A 20152-nucleotide genomic window follows, 5' to 3' on the forward strand; every position below is an offset into this window, starting at 1 on the left:
GACAAACAGGAGCCTACGCCCATGGGCATTTCAGCATGCCAGGAGGGATGAACCTGGGTCACCTCCAACTGCCATATTGGCCCACTTACAGCTGGTGTTTTTGGTTTGTTTATTTTTCAGTTTTGGGGCGAAGGTTGTGGGATTTTGTGCCACATCCTCCAACTGTCCCTATTTGGCAGCCACAATGCCCACTAATTCTCTTTTGTCCACTTTTTCAGCAGATTCTATATAACTGCTGGCATACTAAAGGCAGATTTAGAGTATGGAGGAGAAGATGGCCTAGGAAATGTGTTTTGAGGGGTCTTCCTTTAGTTTTTAACTTTTTCTTATTCACTTTTTTCTTAAGGAGCTTTTGGGGACTTTTGCTCAGAGGAAGTGAGACACAGGACTGCCACCAGAAGTAGCTCTCTAGATAACTACAGGCCCAGTTGACTGAGCTCCTAACAGAGCTTGGGGACAAAGTCCAAGCGAACAGGGGTCCTGTTGGTGCTTAACAGGGGAAGCCAACAGTCTTGTTTCAGTGCCTCCTTAAGACTTCTCAGTATGGACCCTGAGGGACCTGCTGCAGTCACCTGAAAACTTGTGGGATGGTTGTCTTCTTGCCTATGGATATGGGGAATGTCACCTACACCAAGTGCAAGCAGCTTTGAGCTTATGCATACAGTGAGACTCACAGTCAGAATGGCGGGTGCGCCTCTATAAGAATAAATGGACTTTCACCTTACGTGTTTTACACCATATGTGACTGGGGGCGGCGGAACAGATACCCCATGTATAGCAAGGGCCCTCTGTATAAGAAATGGAAAAAAGAGGAACTCACAAAAGAGGAATTCAAACAAATATTGAGGACATGGAGGGGCAAAGTCAGAAAGGCAAAAGCATAGAAGGAGCTCAGCCTTGTAGAGAGGTTAAGAACAGTAAAAAGGTCTTATTTGGGTAGGTCTGAAGCAAAAGGAAGAAGAAGGAAGTGGTAGGGCCACTGCATGGGGAAAACAGCGAAATGCTAATAGGAAACAGAGAAATAGCAGAATTGCTCAGCACCTTCTTTGCTTTAGTCTTCTCAGAAAAGGAAAAGGGTCAAGCTAAGGAAAATGAAGCAGAGGTCAGAATAGGGGAAATTCAGCACAGCATAAAGAAGGAGATAGTACAGGAATACCTGGTCTCCAGGACCAGGTGAACTACATCCCACAGTATTAAAAGAACTGGCAAATGTAATATCGGAGCCATTGGAGAACAAGAAAAGTCCCAGAAGACTGGAGGAAGCAAACATCTCCATCTTCAAAAAGAGGATCCCAACAATTATCACCCAATAACAGGAAATATTTTAGAACAGAGCATTAAAAAGAGTCTGTAAACTCTCGGAAGCAATGGCATAATCACAAAAACATGGATTTCAAAGAAACAAGTCATGCCAGACTAATCTGATCTCTTTTTTTGATAAAATTACCAGTTTGGTAGACAAAGGAAATGCTATAAATAAACCAAGGTCCCCCATGGTATTCTCGCAATCAAGATAGTAAAATACAGACTAGGCAAAGTAACTATTTCATGGATTTGTAATTGGCTGACCGGTCAAATCCAAAGGATGCTCAAGAATGGCACCTTTTCATCCTGGAGAGAAGTGAACAGTGGTGTACCACAGGGCTCTGTCCTGGGTCCAGTGCTATTCAACATCTTTATCAATGACTTGGATGACAGAATTGGGGGCAGGCTTATCAAATTTGCAGATGACACCAAATTAAGAGGAGTAGCTAATACTCCAGAGGACAGGATCAAAATTCAAAATGACCTGAATAGACTAGAAAACTGGGCCAAAGCTAACAAAATGAAATTCAACACAGAAAAATGTTAGGTACTGCACTTAGGGCAGAAAAATAAAATGCAGAGATATAAGATGGGGGACACCTGGCTTAACAAGACTACATGCCTGAGGAAGAAGGCTGGGAATATTTATCAGCTCCCCGTTTGGGCTCAAGAAAAAGTTCAGAGAGAAGGAAGAACAACTCTAACTCAAGAATAAGAAGGCTGAAGACACAGGGATTCAAACCTAGAGAAAACGTTTGCAAATTTTTACAATTTTTAAAAACCCAAAGTAAAGTGAAACAAAATTCTCCAGCAAAATAAAATAATAATAAATTTTTTATTTATATTGCCCCGCCTCTCCCTATGGATAACGGCGGGGTTACAACCTGATAAAAACATACAGTGCAATCATAAAATCCAACGCTTACAATAAATACATCCAGTTCCAATAAATACATCAGTGGTTATGTACAGAGTCTTCTTCAAGGGGAATATCCTAATCAAGCTCAGGAGGGTAGGCCCACTGGAAGAGCTCCGTCTTGACTGCCTTCTTAAAGGTGTCTAAGGTAGTGATAAGAAGGATCTCTTCTGGCAGGCTATTCCACAGTTTAGGGGCAGTGGCAGTAAAAGTTCTTTGGGAAGTTGTGTGCAATCTGGTAGATTATATTTCCAGTAGATTTCCCCCAGATATTCTGAGAGTGTGGGGCGGATTGTGTCAGGAGAGGCATTCCTGCAAGTAACTCAGGCCCAAGTCATATAGGGCTTTTAAGGTAATAACCAACAACTTATACTGCGCCCAGAAGCTGATTGGCAGCCAGTGGAGTGATTTTAAAACAGGAGTTATATGGTCAAATCTGGAAGTACCAGTGACCAATCTGGCTGCCATATTTTGAACCAGTTGAAGTTTCCAAACTTGGTATAAGGGTAGCTCTATGTAGAGCGCAGAAATCAAGACGAGAGGTTACCAGTGCATGTACCACTGCTTCAAGGTATCTCTGGTCCAGGCAGGGGTGCAGCTAGCGTATCAACCGAAGTTGATAACAGGCACTCCTGGCTGTCACGTCAATTTGAGGTGATAGCTGTAGTGATGAGTCCAGGAGTACTCCCAAACTGCGAACTTTGTCCTTTAGGGGGAGTGTAACCCCATCCAGGACAGGTCAACAAATTTCCTTTCCCCGGGCCAGGGGTACCTATCGCTAGTACCTCCATTTTCTCTGGATTCAGCCTGAGTTTGTTTTCCTTCATCAGTCCATTACCGACTCAAGGCAGGTATTCAGAGGAGAGACGCCATCCTTAGTCACTGCAACAGTTGGAGACATAGAGATGTAGATTTGGGTGTCATCAGCATACTGATAACACCATGTCCCATGTCTCCGGATGATCTCTCCCAGCGGCTTCATAATGTTAAATAGCATGGGGGAGAGAATGGCACCCTGAGGGACGCCAGATGTCAGGTCTCTTTCTGAGGAGCAGCTGTCCCCCAGCATCACCATTTGGAATCTGCCTGAGAGGTAGGAACAGTAGCACTGAGACTGTAGGGTTGCCATAATTCTCTACTAAAAATTGGGACAAAACATAGGACAAAATTTAGACCAAAATATAGGACAATTGTGGGATAAAATTTAGCCCAGAATGAAAAAAAATTTAAGAAAAATTGAGGACCTTAAATGTCCTACATTTTGGACTATTTTTTCCCTACAATTGTCCTATATTTTGGTCGAAATTTTGTCCTACATTTTGTCCCGTTTTTAGTAGAGAATTATGGCAACCCTAGCTGAGAGGGATGTTACCTGGGAAAAGAGGAACCCAAGCTGCTCAGCCCTCTTGTTCTAGGATTCCTTCTCCTTACCTGATCTGGTTCTGCTCCACTGGAAAGAGGAAGTGGCGATGGAGTCCTTGTTTGTGGGATCATTCCAGCCTCTGTAGGGGAGACCAAGGCGGGAAGGGGGAGGGAATCCAGTCACATCTGTTGCTGTTAGAAGCAGGAATCTTAAAGACTCCCTGGGCAGTACAGGCATCCCTTAATTAACAAAGCCTCTGACAAATAAGCTCCTTTTTACAAAGTCATATTCTACCTGCCTTTCCCCATTTCCTCTTCATCCTCTGTACAGCTGAAACTATTTTAGCAGCATATGCACTGGAAGGATGGTGAAAGAGGGCTCGAAACAACATTTTCAGCATCTGGTTGCACGATATGTCTGGAGTAAACAATGCATTAACACTTGAGCTAGGAAACAATGGGATTCTGCTCTATCTGATCCTACTGCAGCCATGTGTGCCTTCCCAAAACACACAAGGGAAAGAGCAGCTGTCTTCAGCGAGGGGCTGAATATGAAGGCACAGCTAAAGAGAAATAAAATGGAAGAGTAGAGAAATGAACATTGGTTTACCTTGTGATATTTTTGTTTTCAGCGATGGAGGCCATGGAATCCTCAATTAGGTTAGTTCCCTCCTCTCTCTCCAATAGGCAGGAACCAAGAAGTTGCAGGTGATGTCAAGGAGGGAACGCCCCTGAACTTCCAGTCATTGAAACAGCCAAAGCTAAAGATTATTTAACACTAACATCTAGTAGGTTAACAATGGTAAACTATGTAAAAAACAACTTGTATCTAGCTTGTCCTCTCCAAAACCGAAGTGTGACCTCAGTTCTGGGAGGGTAGGAACCTGTCGCCTCCTTCGCTAAAAACAAAACATATCACAAGATAAGCCAATGTTCATTTTTCCAGTGATGGAAGGAGGGAATCCTCAATTGGGATATGCCAAAGCTATCTACTATGGGAGGGAGAACTGACAATGGCAACTAGACAATAGCTTGGAGGACTCGCCTACCAAACGATGCCTCTGCTGATTGGAAAATATCCAAACGGTAGTGGCGGGCAAAGGTGGAGGGGGAAAGCCCAAGTGGCAGCCCTACATATATCTAACAGGGAGGCATTTGTTGAGAGGGCAGCCGACGTGGCAGCACTGTATGTGGAATGGGCAGTGATAGCCCGTGGGACAGACGAGCTATTAGAAGTATAACATTTTGATATGCAGTCTCTTATCCATCTAGATAGTGTGGGGGAGGAGACTCTTTTGCCCTTAGATGATGAAGCAAAAGAGACGAACAGGCGATCAGAAGTACGAAAACAACATGTACGCTTGATGTAGATTCGGAGGGCCTGCCGGACATCTAGCGTGTGCCAGGTTTTTTCTAATTGTTTTTTGGGGTTAGGGCAAAAGGACAGTAACACAGTCTCCTGGGACCTGTGGAAGGAAGAGTTGACTTTGGGAATAAATGTTGGGTCTAGACGTAACACCACCGAGTCCTCTCTGAAAGAACAGAGCTCCGATCTGACTGACAAGGCTGCTAGCTCAGACACTCCTCTTACAGAGGTAATGGCTATAAGAAATAACACCTTCCAAGTAAAGAATCTGATGTCCATTTGGTGTAGTGGCTCAAAAGGATCTGTAGTGAGAGCTGCCAAGACTAAATGTAGGTCCCAAGTTGGATAACGGTGGACTATGGATGGGCCAAGTAGTGTAGCCGCCCTCAAGAATTTCTTGACATAAGGAGGGGAAGAAATCTGACTTTGACAGGTAGAGCCAAAGTGATTGCTAATATTTGTCTTTTTAGAGTGTTGGCCTTGAGTCCCTTGTCAAGTCCTTGTTGAAGGTAGAGGAGAAGATCACCTACTGAAAATGAGGATGTAGAAATATTGAGTTACACCAAGAAGTGAAGTTGCGGTAGGTATATTCATATTTTCGCCTAGTCCAGGGTCTTCTAGACTGGATGATGGTATCAACTACCAGAGAGTTTAGGCCATCTCTTAACAGGATGAGGCGTTCAGTCTCCATGTGTGAAGATTGAGCCATTGTGGATCTGGATGAAATATCTGACCCTGGGATAACAGGTCTGGACGAAGAGGAAGTCTGAACAGGGATAAGATTTCTGGAAACCAGCCCTTCTCAGCCAATGTGGAACAACCAGTATCAGGGTTGATCATTCGCTTCTTAGCTTTAGCAGTCACCTGGATATCAATGGGATAGGGGGAAAGGCATAGAGCAAACCCGGAGGCCACGGAGCAAGTAGGATGTCTATGTCCTCTGAGCCCTGAGACGAAAATCGGGAGAAGAATCTTGGCAGCTGATTGTTTATTGGAGATGCAAACAGATTTAAGATGGGAGTCCCCAGAGCCCGGCATATAATTTGTCACCCTTCTCTTATGAGAAGCCTTAAAGTGAGTGGGTTTGGCAGGCTTTTTACCGCCGCTTTTAACATCTCTGTGGTGTTTGTGGAGCCTAGGTTTGAATTTGCCCCTCTCATTGGCTGGTATAGCCTCTGATGAAGATCTGGCTAGCACTGAAGAGGAGGGAGAGTGAGCCTGGTGGGAGGAATCGTTGAGTCCTCTGACAGAGTCCCTGGGAGGATTTTGGGAAGGAGGTAGGGCCACTGGTATCCCACTGGGCATGGCCTAGGGTTGGAGTAAGGAGGATGGGGCGACCTGGCCCACAATGGCAGAAGCCTGCGCAGCGATTAGGGAGGCCAGAAGGGAGGAAATCTCGGGGGGGAGGATAAAGGGAGAGGCTGCCGGGAGAGGCAGAGCGGGGCTATTTACATGCCCGATGGGCTCTGCAGGCTGTGCCACCCCTTCCTGATCGCGGGAAGGGCGCAAGTGGCGTGGCACATCTGGGCTCGGAGACGAGGGTTCTCCCTCCTCCGGCCACACCACTCTGGGGGTCCCCGCTTGCACATGCCAGGGCTCTCCTCTGCGTCCTCCATGATGTAGCTCCTAACTCCCTATCTAGTCCTGCACTCTGAAGGAGGGAGGGAAGGAGAAGGAAAGGTGGGGTGTTTTTTTTTAAAGATGGAGAAAGAGAGAGAGAGAAAGGAAGGAAGAATGACCTATTTGGAGAGAGGCAGGAACAAGACTGGAAAGTCAAGGGCGTTCCCTCCTGGAAGTCACCTGCAACTTCCTAGTCCCTGCCTATTGGAGTGAGAGGAGGGAACTAACCCAATTGAGGATTCCCTCCCTCCATCGCTGGAAAAGCCTGTCTCAATAGCTATCCCCGACATGTAAAAACAAAACAAAAAACCCACAGATGTATGAGTTTGGCTACCAAAATGGAAATGCCAAGAAAAGTTGGGGCTGGCAAAAGAAAAGGCCATTCCTGAATTCATCATGGAAGAAGCCTTCAGATGGGTTTTAGATGGTTCCAAACAGTTTTGTATATTCATATAAGGCTTACCTAACCCCATGGTTCACTTCCTAAGTGCACATTACAAAATTAATTGAAGACACACAACAACAACAAAGAGGCATCCTTACCTTTCAGTGGCCCCCCTCCATCACACTCCTCCTCGACTGCCCTCCATCTGGGACTCTGCCTGGGATCCAAAGGAGCCTTCTCTGCTGCAGGGAATTCAGAGTGAATTTCCGACAAGAGGGTTTTGGCCTGAAAGAGCAGTCAGGATTCAAGAATTGGATGAGAAAAAGGAACGTTGGGTACTTACCGTGACATGTTCATTTCCTGCAGAGAAGGGTCCTGGCATCCTGTAATCTGGGTTTAGCTCCTCCTATTTGCTCCTGTAGGCAGGGACAATAAACAAAAGACCAGCCCCTATATAGGGAGGAGCTAGCCCCCCTGAGTCTCAGTCAATAACAAGCCAAGTGACTAGTAAGGTCAATCAAGGAACTGAACTTTAGTAACATCAGCTAAGGGTTAACTAGAACACCTTAGAAAAAACTAGTCCAAGAACAAACAAGAACTCAGAAAAACCGATCCAGCAACAAGAAGAAGAACAAGGCAGGTCCACCAACAGGCAGGCAGGGTCAGAGGCCGCAGGCAGCACCCGGGTGGGCAGGATGCCAGGACCCTTCTCTGCAGGAAATGAACGTGTCACAGTAAGTACCCAACGTTCCTTTTCCCAGCAGAGAGAGTCTTGTCCTCCTGTAATCTGGGATTTACAAAAGCCCTCTCGAACTGGGAGGGAGGTGCTGCTAGGAGACTGTGGCCCCCGACACAATCTGTTGGAGGACCCTCCTTCCAAATGACGCCTCAGCGGACTGAGATACATCCAGTTTGTAATGTCTTATGAAGGTTGAAGGCGACTTCCATGTGGCCACTCTGGAAATATCTGACAGGGAGGCGCTAGTGGCCAAGGCCGCAGAGGTAGATGCACTCCTGGTTGAGTGCACCATCACCCCCTCGGGTGGAGTGAGATCAAGAGTAAGGTAGCTCTTTTGAATACAAGACCTGATTCACCTACTCAGAGTCGAGACTGGTACCTTGGACCCCAAAGAGCCCAGGCGAAAGGAAATGAACATCTCAGATGACCTTAAGGTTGAAGTCCTCTTGATGTAGATTTTGAGGGCTCTGCACTCATCCAATGTGTGCCAGGTCTTTTCCAAGTCCTTCTTAGGATCGGGGCAGAATGAAGGCAGGAGAATGTCCTGTGACACCTGAAAGGTTGAGTTGACCTTAGGCACGAAGGTAGGGTCTGGACGAAGGCACACTGAGACAGGCTTAAAAATACACAAGTCTTTACGTACCGACAGGGCCCCAGCTCTGACACCCATCTGGCAGAGGGAATGGCCGTGAGGAAGATGACCTTGAGGGAGAGGTGTTTGAGGAAGGCCTCCCAAAGGGACTTGATCGGTCCAACCGTCAGAGCCTTTAAGACCGTGTTCACATCCCAAGATGGAAAACGATGTCTGGTGGGCTCCCCTCAACAGCCTCTTAATGTGAGGATGGCTGCCATTCTAGCTGCTCTCGTATGGAGCAGAAATGACGTGATGGCAGACACCTTCCTTATAACCATGTTGGGTCAAGTCCCCTCTTAATGTCATCTTGGATGGACTATAGCAGGTCAGCCACTGAAAACTTGAAGCAGTTGATGAGAACTTGCCTAAGCAGTGGATTATGTGATCAATCAGAATAGAACCTGATCTAATCTGGACCTATGGCAGCTTCCAGCCTATCACTGATCACCTTGTCAACTGGTTATAGCAATGAAAGTGATATTAAGGTGATTTCATTTGTAGTAATTAGGACTTACCACTCTGAAAGAGGAATGTTAATGTCTGACCTCCAATTAAAATTTCAAAACAATGTGCAGTTCTTTACTGGAACATCTGTGAACCTGTGTAAAATAAGACTAATCCCATGGTTAGGCAAAGAAGACCCTGGATTAACCTTTATCTCGCAGACATTGGTGAGTCCTGGTGGCCAGTGGTTAAATGCCTGTACTGCAGCCATTCACTCAAAACCACAAGGTTGCGAGTTCAAGACCAGCAAAAGGGCCCAAGCTCGACTCAGGCTTGCATCCTTCCGAGGTCGCTAAAATGAGTACCCAGACTGTTGGGGGCAAATTAGCTTACGTGCTAATTAGCTTACTTGCTGTTCACCGCTATGATCTTTGGAATAGCGGTATATAAATAAAACAAATTATTAAAATTATTATTATTAGTCCATGCAGAAGCATAGATGCACTCTGTGTTAACAGGGCCTGTGGTCAAAATGAACTTGTCTAGAGACTTTAAAAATCACCCCAAGTCCATGTAGCAGACTATCATCAACCTGTACGAAGGCTGAGGGGTCTCCCAGCTAAATGAACTGCTGACTAAGGAGTCATGAAATGGGAACAGAGGGCTTGGCAAAGATAGCCCTCTGGTATCTAATTTCGAGGAGAGAATTTTCTCCACAAAAGGGATCTGTCAAAGGAACACAAACCTAAATTATAGTGGACCCTCGATATGTGTTGGAGTTGAATTTAGGACTTTGCATGGATACCAGATCCATGGAATTTGAAGTCACAGAAAATATAATGGTATAGTAAAATGGAGTCTCCTGTATAAAATAGTCAAATCACAGTTTGTTTTTTGAATGAATGAATGAATGAATGAATGAACATATATATTAATTAGAAGGCTATGTTTAAAATTATGGAAGCTATGAATATAGGTGAAAGATTTTGCAAACGCGTCAAAAACCTTTATACAACCCAAAAAGCCAATATTCTGATAAATGGAGATAAGACCCCCCCAATTCCAATAAGTAAAGGTACACGACAAGGATGTCCTTTGTCCCCTCTCCTTTTCCTACTGGTAACAGAGACGCTAATTAGGAAAATCAAATTGGATAAGGACAGGTTGCTTACCTGTAACAGTATTTCTTCGAGTGGTCATCTGCGAATACATACAAATGGGTTTTACTGCACCTGCGCAGTGCTGCTCGGAACCTACTGGAATCACTGGGCAAAGTTTACTTTGCAACATATAGAAACTTTTTGGCGGTAACTCCGCCCACCCGTTATAAGGCCCCTGCCTTCCCGCTCTTTTCCCCAGTTCCTCAATTTTTCCGCCAAGCAGGCGATGGAAAGAGCCAATAAGAGCAAGACACTGAGGGGATGGACGGGTGGGATTTGTATGTATTTGCAGATGACTACTCGAAGAAATACTGTTACAGGTAAGCAACCTGTCCTTCTTCTTCGTGGTCTCTGCGAATCATACAAATGGGTTTAGACTGACAAGCTTAGGTATGCGGCGGAGGGAGTGTCCTGAAACCAAAGCTATGGTAAACCAAAGGTACATTTATTGAAACAATAAACACCTTGAACCATAAAAAGAGTCAGTCTTTTTGTTCATGCACATAACCAACACAGCAATAACATTGCCAAACCTGAGAAGGGAACAATAGGTCATGCAAGACCGGTCCCATAGAAATTGTGCAAACTAACCTTCAACCAAATGTAAACAGTGGTATGTGTCCAAGTGGTGAAACACAAACCATCAGTAGTGCAATCAATGCAACCCTGAAACCAACACAGCCCTCCCGAAAGCTGCGTCTCGGATGGCTCTGGTATCCAACCTATAATGCTTAATAAAAGTTAGAGGTTGGGACCAGACAGCAGCCTTGCAGACATCCTCCAAGGGAATCCCTGACAGGAATGCAGAGGATGCTGACATTGCCCTTGTGGAATGGGACCGAACCCTGCCAGGGAGAGGTTTGCCCAACAGTTGATAGCAGAGGTGGATGGTACTGGCCACCCATTTGGAAAACCTCTGCGCAGACACAGGCAACCCCTTCTTCGGCTCCGAGTAGCATTGGAAAAGTCTCTCGGACCGACTGGAGGCAGTAGTTCTGTCCAGGTAAAACGCCAACACTCTCCTGACATCAAGAGAGTGCAGGCGTCGCTCCGCATCCAAAGTCGGATTGGAAGCGAAGGTAGGCAACACAGTGTCCTAGCACATGTGGAACGCAGACACAACCTTCGGCAAGAAAGTAATGTCCGTCCGGAGGACCACCTTGTCCTTGTGAAATCTCAGGAAGGGCTGGTCCCTCCGTAAGGCACAGAGTTCGCCCGCACGGCGGGCAGAGGTGATGGCCACAAGAAAGGCGGTTTTCCAAGTCAATAGTCTCAAGTCCGCTGTGGCCATTGGTTCAAAGGGCTTGGATTGGAGTGCGGACAGTACCGCCTCCAAACTCCAAGCTGGCGCTGGTACCGACACAGGAGGATGCAAGTTGACACATCCCTTAAGGAACCCCTTCACCAAGGGATCCCTAAAAAAGGAAGCCCTCCCCCCGAATTGGTACTTGGCACAAATGGCAGACATATAGCACTTAATGGATGCGAGGCACAACCCCTCATCCAGAAGTGCCATCAAAAACTCCAGCACCACTGGAGTGGACACCTGAGCAGGAGACAAGCCCTTTCGATCAAGGAAGAGGCTAAACCTCCTCCATTTCAGGGCATAGGACCGCTGGGTGGAAGGTTTCCTTGCAGCCAGGATCACCGTCCTCACCGCCTCCGGCAGGGCGGTCAGGGCCGTATCCTCCAGGCCACCAGCGGTAGGCTCTCGATGTCCGGATGGAGAATCCATCCGTTCTGGATCGACAGCAGGTCCGGGCGAGGATCGAGGCGGAGGAAGCATCTCTCGGAGAGGTGGAGAAGAGACGCGAACCAAGGTTGTCTCAGCCACCACGGGGTGATCAGGATCGCATGCGAACGGCCCATTGTCATCTTGGACACCACCCTGATGATGAGAGGGAACGGAGGGAAGGCGTAGAGGAGCTCTCCCATCCAAAGGAAGGCGAACGCGTCTCCTAGGGATCCATCCATTCGCTTCCTGGAGCAGAACTGGGGACAGTGGCTGTTCCATCTGGTCGCGAAGAGGTCGATCCGGGGAGTTCCCCACTGGTCGAAGAGGTCACTGACCGTCTCGGGATGGAGCCTCCACTCGTGGCACACCGACGGAGATCTGCTGAGACGATCTGCCAATTCGTTGTCCTCTCCGGGAAGATGAATCGCCTGGAGGAGGACCTGTCTCTGGATGCACCAGTCCCAGATGCAGAGAGTGAGGTCGAGCAGGGTCCTGGATTTGGTGCCCCCTTGCTTGTTGATGTAATACATCACGGTGGTGTTGTCCATCCTCAGGAGGACCACCTTGCCTGCGACAGCGGATTCGAATGCCCTTAGTGCCTTTTCTACCGCCAGCATCTCCAGAGCGTTGATGTGGAGAAGCTTGTCCTGGGCAGACCACTTGTCCTTGACGACCAGGTCGAGCAGGTGGGCGCCCCATCCCTCCAGGGAAGCATCTGTTGTCAGAGTTAGTTGGGGCTGAGACTGATGGAAGGGCACCCCAGTGCAAACGTTGTGACAGTCCAGCCACCATCTCAGGGAAGCAGCTACCGGTCTCGGTACCGTGAGCCATTTGGACGGGGGGTCCTCCATCGGGGAAAAGACCGACAGGAACCAGAACTGGAGAGGTTGAAGGCGAAGTCTTGACCAAGGCGTGACAAACGTCGTCGATGCCATGTGGCCAAGGGCGACTTGAACATCTCTGGCCCTCACCCTTCTGTGGGAGATGCAAGGCCTGAGCGATGCCGTCAAGGCCTGGAAACGGTCTGGAGGGAGAAAGGCGGAGCATCCTTCGGAGTCGAGGATGGCCCCGATGAACTTGACCTGTCTGGTAGGTGTGAAGTGGGACTTTTCCCGGTTGATGACCAGACCGAGGGAGTCCAAGAGGTGCAAGGCGAATGAGACTGCCTCCTGCAGTTCTTGCTGGGATTCGGCGGCAAACAGCCAGTCGTCCAGATATGGGAAGACCATGAAGCCCTTTTGATGAAGGTATGCCACCACCGGTGCCATGCACTTCCTGAAGACTTGCGGTGCCGTGGCCAAGCCGAAAGGAAGCATGTTGTAGTGGTACGAGGTGGAGCCAACGGCGAAGGCGAGGAATCTTCGGTGGGACTCCCGGATCCCGATGTGGAAGTAGGCGTCCTTCAGGTCGACTGTTGCGAACCACAGGCCCTGATGGAGCAGAGGCAGAATGGAAGCCAGGGTTACCATTCGAAAACGACGGTATTCAAGGAACAAGTTCAAGTGTCTCAGGTCCAGGATGGGCCTGATGCCCCCCGTCGGCCTTCGGTACCGTGAAGTACCTGGAGAAGAAGGCCCTGGAACATTGGTCGGGCGGCAAAAGGGAAATTGCCCCTTTACCAAGCAAGGTGCGCACTTTGTCGAGAAGGGTGTCCGAGGGGAGAGTGGACATGAAGACTCCGGTTGGAGGGAGCTCTTTGAACTCGAGGGCATATCCCCTACGGACGATGTTGAGAACCCACGAGTCCGATGTTATTGAGGCCCAGGTGTTAACAAAGGGCCTTAGAATGTCCAAAAAGAAGAGGGGCGAAGGGAAGACAAAGCGCGCTGCGTCCCTTCAGGCTCTCTTCTTCCCCTGGTCGGTGTCCTGCCGACGGGACTTGCGGTACCGAGGCGGGAAATTACAACGGCCAGAGGAGGAGGAAGACTGCGAGGGGTAACGGCGTCTCTGGGAGCCCTGTTGCTGAGACTGCCGATCCTGAGAGAAGGTGCCCTGCGACTGACCTTGTGGCTGCCACGGGCGCTGTCTCTTCCGGAAGGGCGAGACGGATGCAGAGGACATGCCATGCTTCTTCGCTGCCGCCTTCATCCTGAACTTCCTGTTCAGGCGGTCGTCGGTTTCAGCATGGAAGAGCCCGGTCCCGTGGAGCGGCATGTCCTCGATGGCTGCCTTGATGCTGGGGTTGAGGTCCGAGGCCCTCAACCAGGCATGTCGCCTGAGTGCCATCGATGCCGACATGGCCCTTCCCGCACAGTCAGCCATATTCCTGGAGGCGGTGATGAGCCAACTCCCGATGGAGTGGGCCTCGTCCCTGATCTCAACCAGCTGTCTTTGGATCTCATCTGGGACATCCGGTATGAGGGGGGAAATCCGCTCCATGAGAGTCTGTATATAGGCCCCCATGCAGGCGTTGTAATTGACAGCCTTCACCGCGAGGGCCGCTGCCGAGTAGGCCTTCTTGGCCAGGCCATCCACCTTCTTAGCCTCCCGGTCAACGGGGGAGGTCGCCTGCTTCGGGACGAAGCTGTGCTGGGCTCCTTCAACAATCGCCGAGTTCGGCTTGGGGTGGTCTGACAGCCAGGCGCAGCCTGTCGGAGCGACCCTGTAGAGGGACTCGACCTTGCGGGACGAGCCGGACAGGGAGGCCGGGGCGTCCCAGGACCTCCGAACTATGGTCTCCAAGGACAGAAGCAAGGAGATGGAAGGCGGCGTGGGCACTCGTCCGTGCACCCGACGTTCCACCGGGTTGCGGGCATCGTCCTCCAGGAAGGAGAGCTCGATGTCGAGAGCCTTGGCCATCTTCACAACGTGCTCGCTGAAAGAACGCACATCGTCAGACGGAGACGAAGGCTCCGGGTGGTGCATCCTCTGAGGGGAAGCTGACGCCGACAGTTCATCTTCGTCCGATGGAACGTCCGATGGAGGCAGGGGCTCATCCTCAGAGTCCATGTCCGAAGTGAGAGGTATGTCCGGGACCCTGACCTGGGATCTCGGACGAACCGGGATGGGGACTGTCGAGGTTTGAGACCGCCGGCGGGGCGACGGAGGAGGCTTTTCCACCACAAACACTCAGGATCAACCAGGCAGACGTGCCCTCCCGCGGATCAGCAGGGTGAGGATTGAGCCTGGTGAACTCTTTGAAGGCCACATCCCTCGGAACGGACATAAAGTACCAGCCCGTCTTGGAATTGAAGAACAGGTCCGGGGCTTCCTCTCTACGGGCCTCGTCGCCGACGTCCTCATCCTCGGAGTGAGGGAAGAGCGGAGGCCGTTCCCCACGAGGAGAGCAGGGGGTGGTGTCCTCCACCTCGTGGACGAAGTCCATGGTGGACTGAGCCGGTGTATCCGGTACCAGGACCGGCTGTACCTCAGGAGCAGGCTCCGCAATGGAGGGGACTGCAAGAGCGCGGGCCTTCTTAGAAGGGGAGCGCTTCTTGTCCTTCGCCTTGGAGGCCAAGTCTGTCACGGCGTGCTCCTTTGGCCGTTTGGACTTCTTGGGCGCGGGATCCTGATCAGCCTCCTTATGGTGTCTCTTCTTCCCTGCTTTTGGAGTCTCTTCCGGCAGGAAGAAGGGGTTCTCCGGGAAGTCCAAGAGGACGGCGGCGGCTCCCGACGACGAAGGCTTTGGAGACCTAGCCTTCTCGAGGGGCTGGGCCCTCGTCGCTCCCGAAGGCGAAGCCGGCTCCCTCGGCTTGGAGGCGTGTCGGGATGACTTGGACGCCTTGGAGGACGAAGGCGAAACGAGCCGGACCTCCGTCTCCATTCGTTCCTTCGCGTGCGAGCCCTCCGGTTTTCTCCCGGGTATTGGTTTAGGCTCGAGACCCTCAGTCCGCAATTTATGGGGGCACTTGGAGGGTTCGTCGGTGGCGCTGGGCGGTTTCGAGCCACAGGCCACATCGGAGGTGGTGGGAGCCCCTGTCCCGGCCGGGACAGACACCACACTGGACACGCTGGCCCTGACAGATGTCACACTGGAGACGCTGGCCCTGGAGGATGAAGCGGGCGGCGCGGAAGGCGGGACGGATGACGAGCGGGGACCTCCCTCCTGTACCTTGCCCAGGGCGATGGCAGAGGTTAGCCGGGACTCACGGTTTTTCCGGGCTTGCGCTGAGAGGGACTTGCAGAGCAGGCAAGCCTTGGCATCGTGGTCCTTGCCGAGGCACAGAAGGCAGGAGGAGTGCGGGTCCTGGACGGGCACCTTGCCCCCGCAGACATCACACTTCTTAAATGGAGCAGGCATTTTCAAAGTCGACGAGTTGAAAGGGAAAGTCCAAAGCGAGGTCAGCAGTCCGAGAGTTCGAAGTTACCAGGGGCGGGAGACAAAGAATGATCAAGAGACGGTCCGAGGTCAAAAGTGAAAGTGATTCCAAATGCAAGCTAAAGCGAGCGAAGTTCCCTGAAGCAGCTAGCGCGGCGGAAAAAAGGAACTGGGGAAAAGAGCGGGAAGGCAGGGGCCTTATAACGGGTGGGCGGAGTTACCGCCAAAAAGTTTCTATATGTTGCAAAGTAAACTTTGCCCAGTGATTCCAGTAGGTTCCGAGCAGCACTGCGCAGGCGCAGTAAAACCCATTTGTATGATTTGCAGAGACCAAGAAGAAGAAGAAGGGAAGGCCAAGAGAATTCTCAAACCGCTTTCGAGAAAGGAAAAACCTTGCTGGCTCGAAGAGACACATCCTGCTAGGAGCATAGGCAGGAACAAGACTGGGGCTCAGGGGGGCCAGCTCCTCCCTATATAGGGGCCGGTCTTTTGTTTATTGTCACTGCCTACAGGAGCAAATAGGAGGAGCTAAACCCAGATTACAGGAGGACAGGACCCTCTCTGCTGGGAAATGGCAAAGACTTGGGAAGAGGTTTGGGCTTGCATAGGATGAGCCTTCTAACCAGCACTAAGCCAGTAAAAAGGGAGTAGCACATAAGTCCAACTTGAAAATGTCATACAAAATAAGAGTTCAAATTTACCCTCTGTCAAAGCTACAACGAGAACTTTATGAAAATGATGTATCAATGGTACCTGTCCCCTATCAAATTGAATACTATTTATAAAACGGGTAATACCCAATGCTGGAAGTGTGATAAATCAGGCCCCTCCTTTTCCACATTTGGTGGAAGTGCCAGAAAGCACAGAAATACTGGGAGAAAATCCACAATTTGATGATGGAAATCTTACAAATAAAATTTCCAAAGAATGCATTAGTCTTTCTCCTTATATGACATGTATTTTGGATAGCAAAATCAATAACAAACAGTCATGAATCTTATTATACGTAGTATCCTATGGCTAGGATCTTATATTTGAAATATTGGAAACAAAATTGATACCAACAGCAGAAAAATGGATTATAAAACTAAGAGAGGCAATGAATATGGGCATTTTAACGGCAGCGATGAAAGAGAATTCAACCGCTACTGTTGAAGAAGACTGGAAATGCCTTAGATCTTTCGAAAGCAAAATAGGCACAGGATTATTATAATGAAATATTACAATACCTATAACTTTGTTTTTGATTTCCTCTCCATACACCTGTTTTGCTAAAATAAATTAAGCTGTAATAGGTACAAGATAGTTAATATTATATTTTTATGTTCAAGGCAAATCAAATAAAATTTCTTTAAGATGCTCATAAAGCTACTGAGCAAGAAGTTAGCGAACAATGGATAACTCTGAGATAAGAAATGGGCAAACTTAACTTAATTCTATTTTTCTTTTTTTCTCTGCTTATCATATTAAAATGAACCAGATTATAAAGCAAGTTACATTACAGTACTTTATAGGACCATTAACCCTGGAAATAGATAGCTCCAACTCAACATGCTGGAACAGATACCAGATTGTGATTGTTGTGAACCACAAGAATGATTTATTTTTTTACCTTAAGGGAATATTTCATGTTCGACTTTGCTGCTTTTGTTTTTATGTGATATGTTGTATGTGTGGTGAGAAGGTGTTGTATTTGTATTATAATAAAAATAGTTAGCAAATATATATATATAGATAGCAAAAAAAGTTCAAAAAGGTGGGATACAGAATGACACTTGTGTTATTACTTGGTATACATTTATTGTATGTGCTGGAACACAAACAATTCCTTGGAGCCCACAACAAGAACATCTGGAGTTCTGGAAAACTCTGCTTTGACTTATAATGGCAGTCTACTCATGTATTCATTTGTTTGTGTGCATGTAAGGAAGAACTGAAATAGACATATGGGGAAACAAACATGAAAACCAACTGTTAGTGTATAGATATCCCCACCTGTACACTCTGTGGGCACAACCCTAATGTTGATAATTTGTTATGTTGGCTTTGGAATTAAAATAACATGAAAAAACTCAGCAGTGGTAAAAATGTTTGACCCCTTAGAGGTGAAAACTGGCGACTTGCTAGAGTGGGTGGAAACCCATTCTGCTCCTGAACACATCATGGGTGCAAGTCAGGTTGTGTGGCAGTGTCAGCAGGGAAACCTGGGAACTTCCTTTGAAAATCTGGCACACACGGAGCACACACCTGGTTTTAAAACAGAATCACTCTTTTCAGATGCTTCAGAGACTGAGATTCCATTTCAGCAGAAGGCTGATCCTCCCCACACTTCTCAAAGCCAAGTCTGGGAACACCAGATTTCAGCCTTTGCCCCTCAATGCCTCAATAAAGGCAGCCCATATATAGAGAAATATATCAATACATAAAATCTTACTATATAAATCTATCAAGGTATACTAAGTTGTGACTGGATGAGTGTAGTAAACTGGCAGGTGTAGACCATGGTAATAAGCTAAGTAGACCAGGTGAATATGTTAACCAATTAGAAAGGTATAACCACCTTGCAGGTCTGCTGAGCAAATGGGAGCATTCTTTGTATATGCCTCTCCATGCTGCTGTGATGGTAAGACAATGTTAGCATGCTGCTGAATTAGGATTTTTGACTGTGCTTTCATTTTTTGCTGCTGTATACTGTGCCATTCATATTGTTTTGTTTTTGCTTCAGTTTTTAAAGACTTCTGTTAAGTAAAGCTTTTGTTAAATGCCTCAAAACTCTGCTGTTTCTTTTACCACAATACACACACCCCAACAATGGTTATGGGCCCAAAGCACCACGATGGCAGTGTTGTAGTTTGGAGGAAATTAGAAGTCTGAAGAGTCTGTAGCTTTTTTTCCCTATTTTTTTGTTGGGCAGACAAGAAGCAAAAAGGGCTTCTTGTCTGCCCAAGGTGCTGAAGATCAGCAGCCATGGCCAGTACAATGATTGGTGGTCTACCACTTGAGAGACTCAATGACCATAATTATTTGACTTGGTCTGTGAAGATACGGTGTTCTCTTGTTAAGGAAGGCTTATGGGAAGCTGTTGAAAATCCCCCAGCACAGCCTGACAGAGGTCAGAGGAGAGCAGACTGCAAAGGAGTGTTGGGAGGCTCTGTGAGGAATCCATATTTGCACCTCTGCTATTTCTAAGATGACCTTGTCTAGGAAGCACTACAGACCACACCTGGAGCCAGAAGGGGATGTTTTGCAGCATTTGCAGCAGCTTTTGTTGAGTTGTCGGAGAGGGGCACATTTTTTGAAGAAAGTGACAAAGTATTTATTGTTTTGAGTTCCCTTGATGATTCCTGGGACAATTTTTCCCAAAGTCTGGAAGTTCTTCCAGAAAAAGACTTGACAATGCACTACTTCACTGGTCGTCAGAAGCTAAAAGAAAGGAACGCCAAGTGGAGCGGGCAGTTTCCAGGCAGCATTTCAAGAATTCTTCTTTCAGTTAGTACATTCTGATGTTGTAGGGCCCTTACAAGCCAGCTTAGATGGAGCTAGATATTTTGTTACTTTTGTAGATGACTACAGCTGTTATAGCTGGGCTTATGGTATGAAAAACAAAGGGGAGGTTTTTCAAATATTTAAGTACACTCTTACCCCGGGATACGAATGCGCCGGGATACGAAATTTCCGGGTTACGAAAAAAAAATAAAATAAAAAATATTTCCGGGTTACGAAGGTTATTCCGGGTTACGAATAACCTTTTGGTGCTTTTCGGCGCTATTTCGCACCAAATCGCGGCTTTTCTCCATTAGCGCCTATGGCTTTCTCGGCTTACGAAGCCTTCCGGGTTACGAAAATGGCGGCGGAACAGATTAATTTCGTAACCCGAGGGCCGAGTGTACTGGGTTGCCTATGTAGAAAGGCAATTTGGCCACAAGGTGGCACAATTACAATCAGACCGAGGAGGAGAATACTTGTCAAGCTGTTTTCAGCAGTGGCTGGAAAAAAAAAGGCATCCTGCATAGACTCACCAACGCTTTTTCGCCTTGGGAAAATGGCATAGTGGAGCACCATGGGAGAATGCTCCAGGTGGTAAAAGACTCACTATTGTGTGACTCTGGTATGAGTACTAAATATTGGGCTGAAGCTTTACTCACTGCAAACTATCTTGTAAACAGGATATGGAGCTCTGCAATTAACAACACCCCATATTTTTTGTTGTTTGGTAAGCAACCCAACC

At 48.1% G+C, this 20152-nt stretch overlaps 1 protein-coding gene across 1 annotated transcript in view; it reads right to left on the bottom strand.

Moving 5' to 3' along the window:
- LOC149320324 (uncharacterized) overlaps positions 1–20152 on the bottom strand; it is a 45394-nt gene that overhangs the window by 9923 nt on the left and 15319 nt on the right. Inside the window, exons 4-5 of the mRNA XM_089500637.1 lie at positions 7113–7239; positions 3653–3723 (exon numbers count right to left, since the gene is read on the bottom strand). Of these exons, the coding sequence (XP_089356763.1) occupies positions 3653–3723; positions 7113–7239 (198 nt within the window). The remainder of the gene's footprint in view (positions 1–3652; positions 3724–7112; positions 7240–20152) is intronic.

This window comes from Sceloporus occidentalis, unplaced genomic scaffold (assembly GCF_023333645.1).
Source record: "Sceloporus occidentalis isolate IW3139 unplaced genomic scaffold, rSceOcc1.0.p SCAF_1, whole genome shotgun sequence".
Lineage (NCBI taxonomy): Eukaryota > Metazoa > Chordata > Lepidosauria > Squamata > Phrynosomatidae > Sceloporus > Sceloporus occidentalis.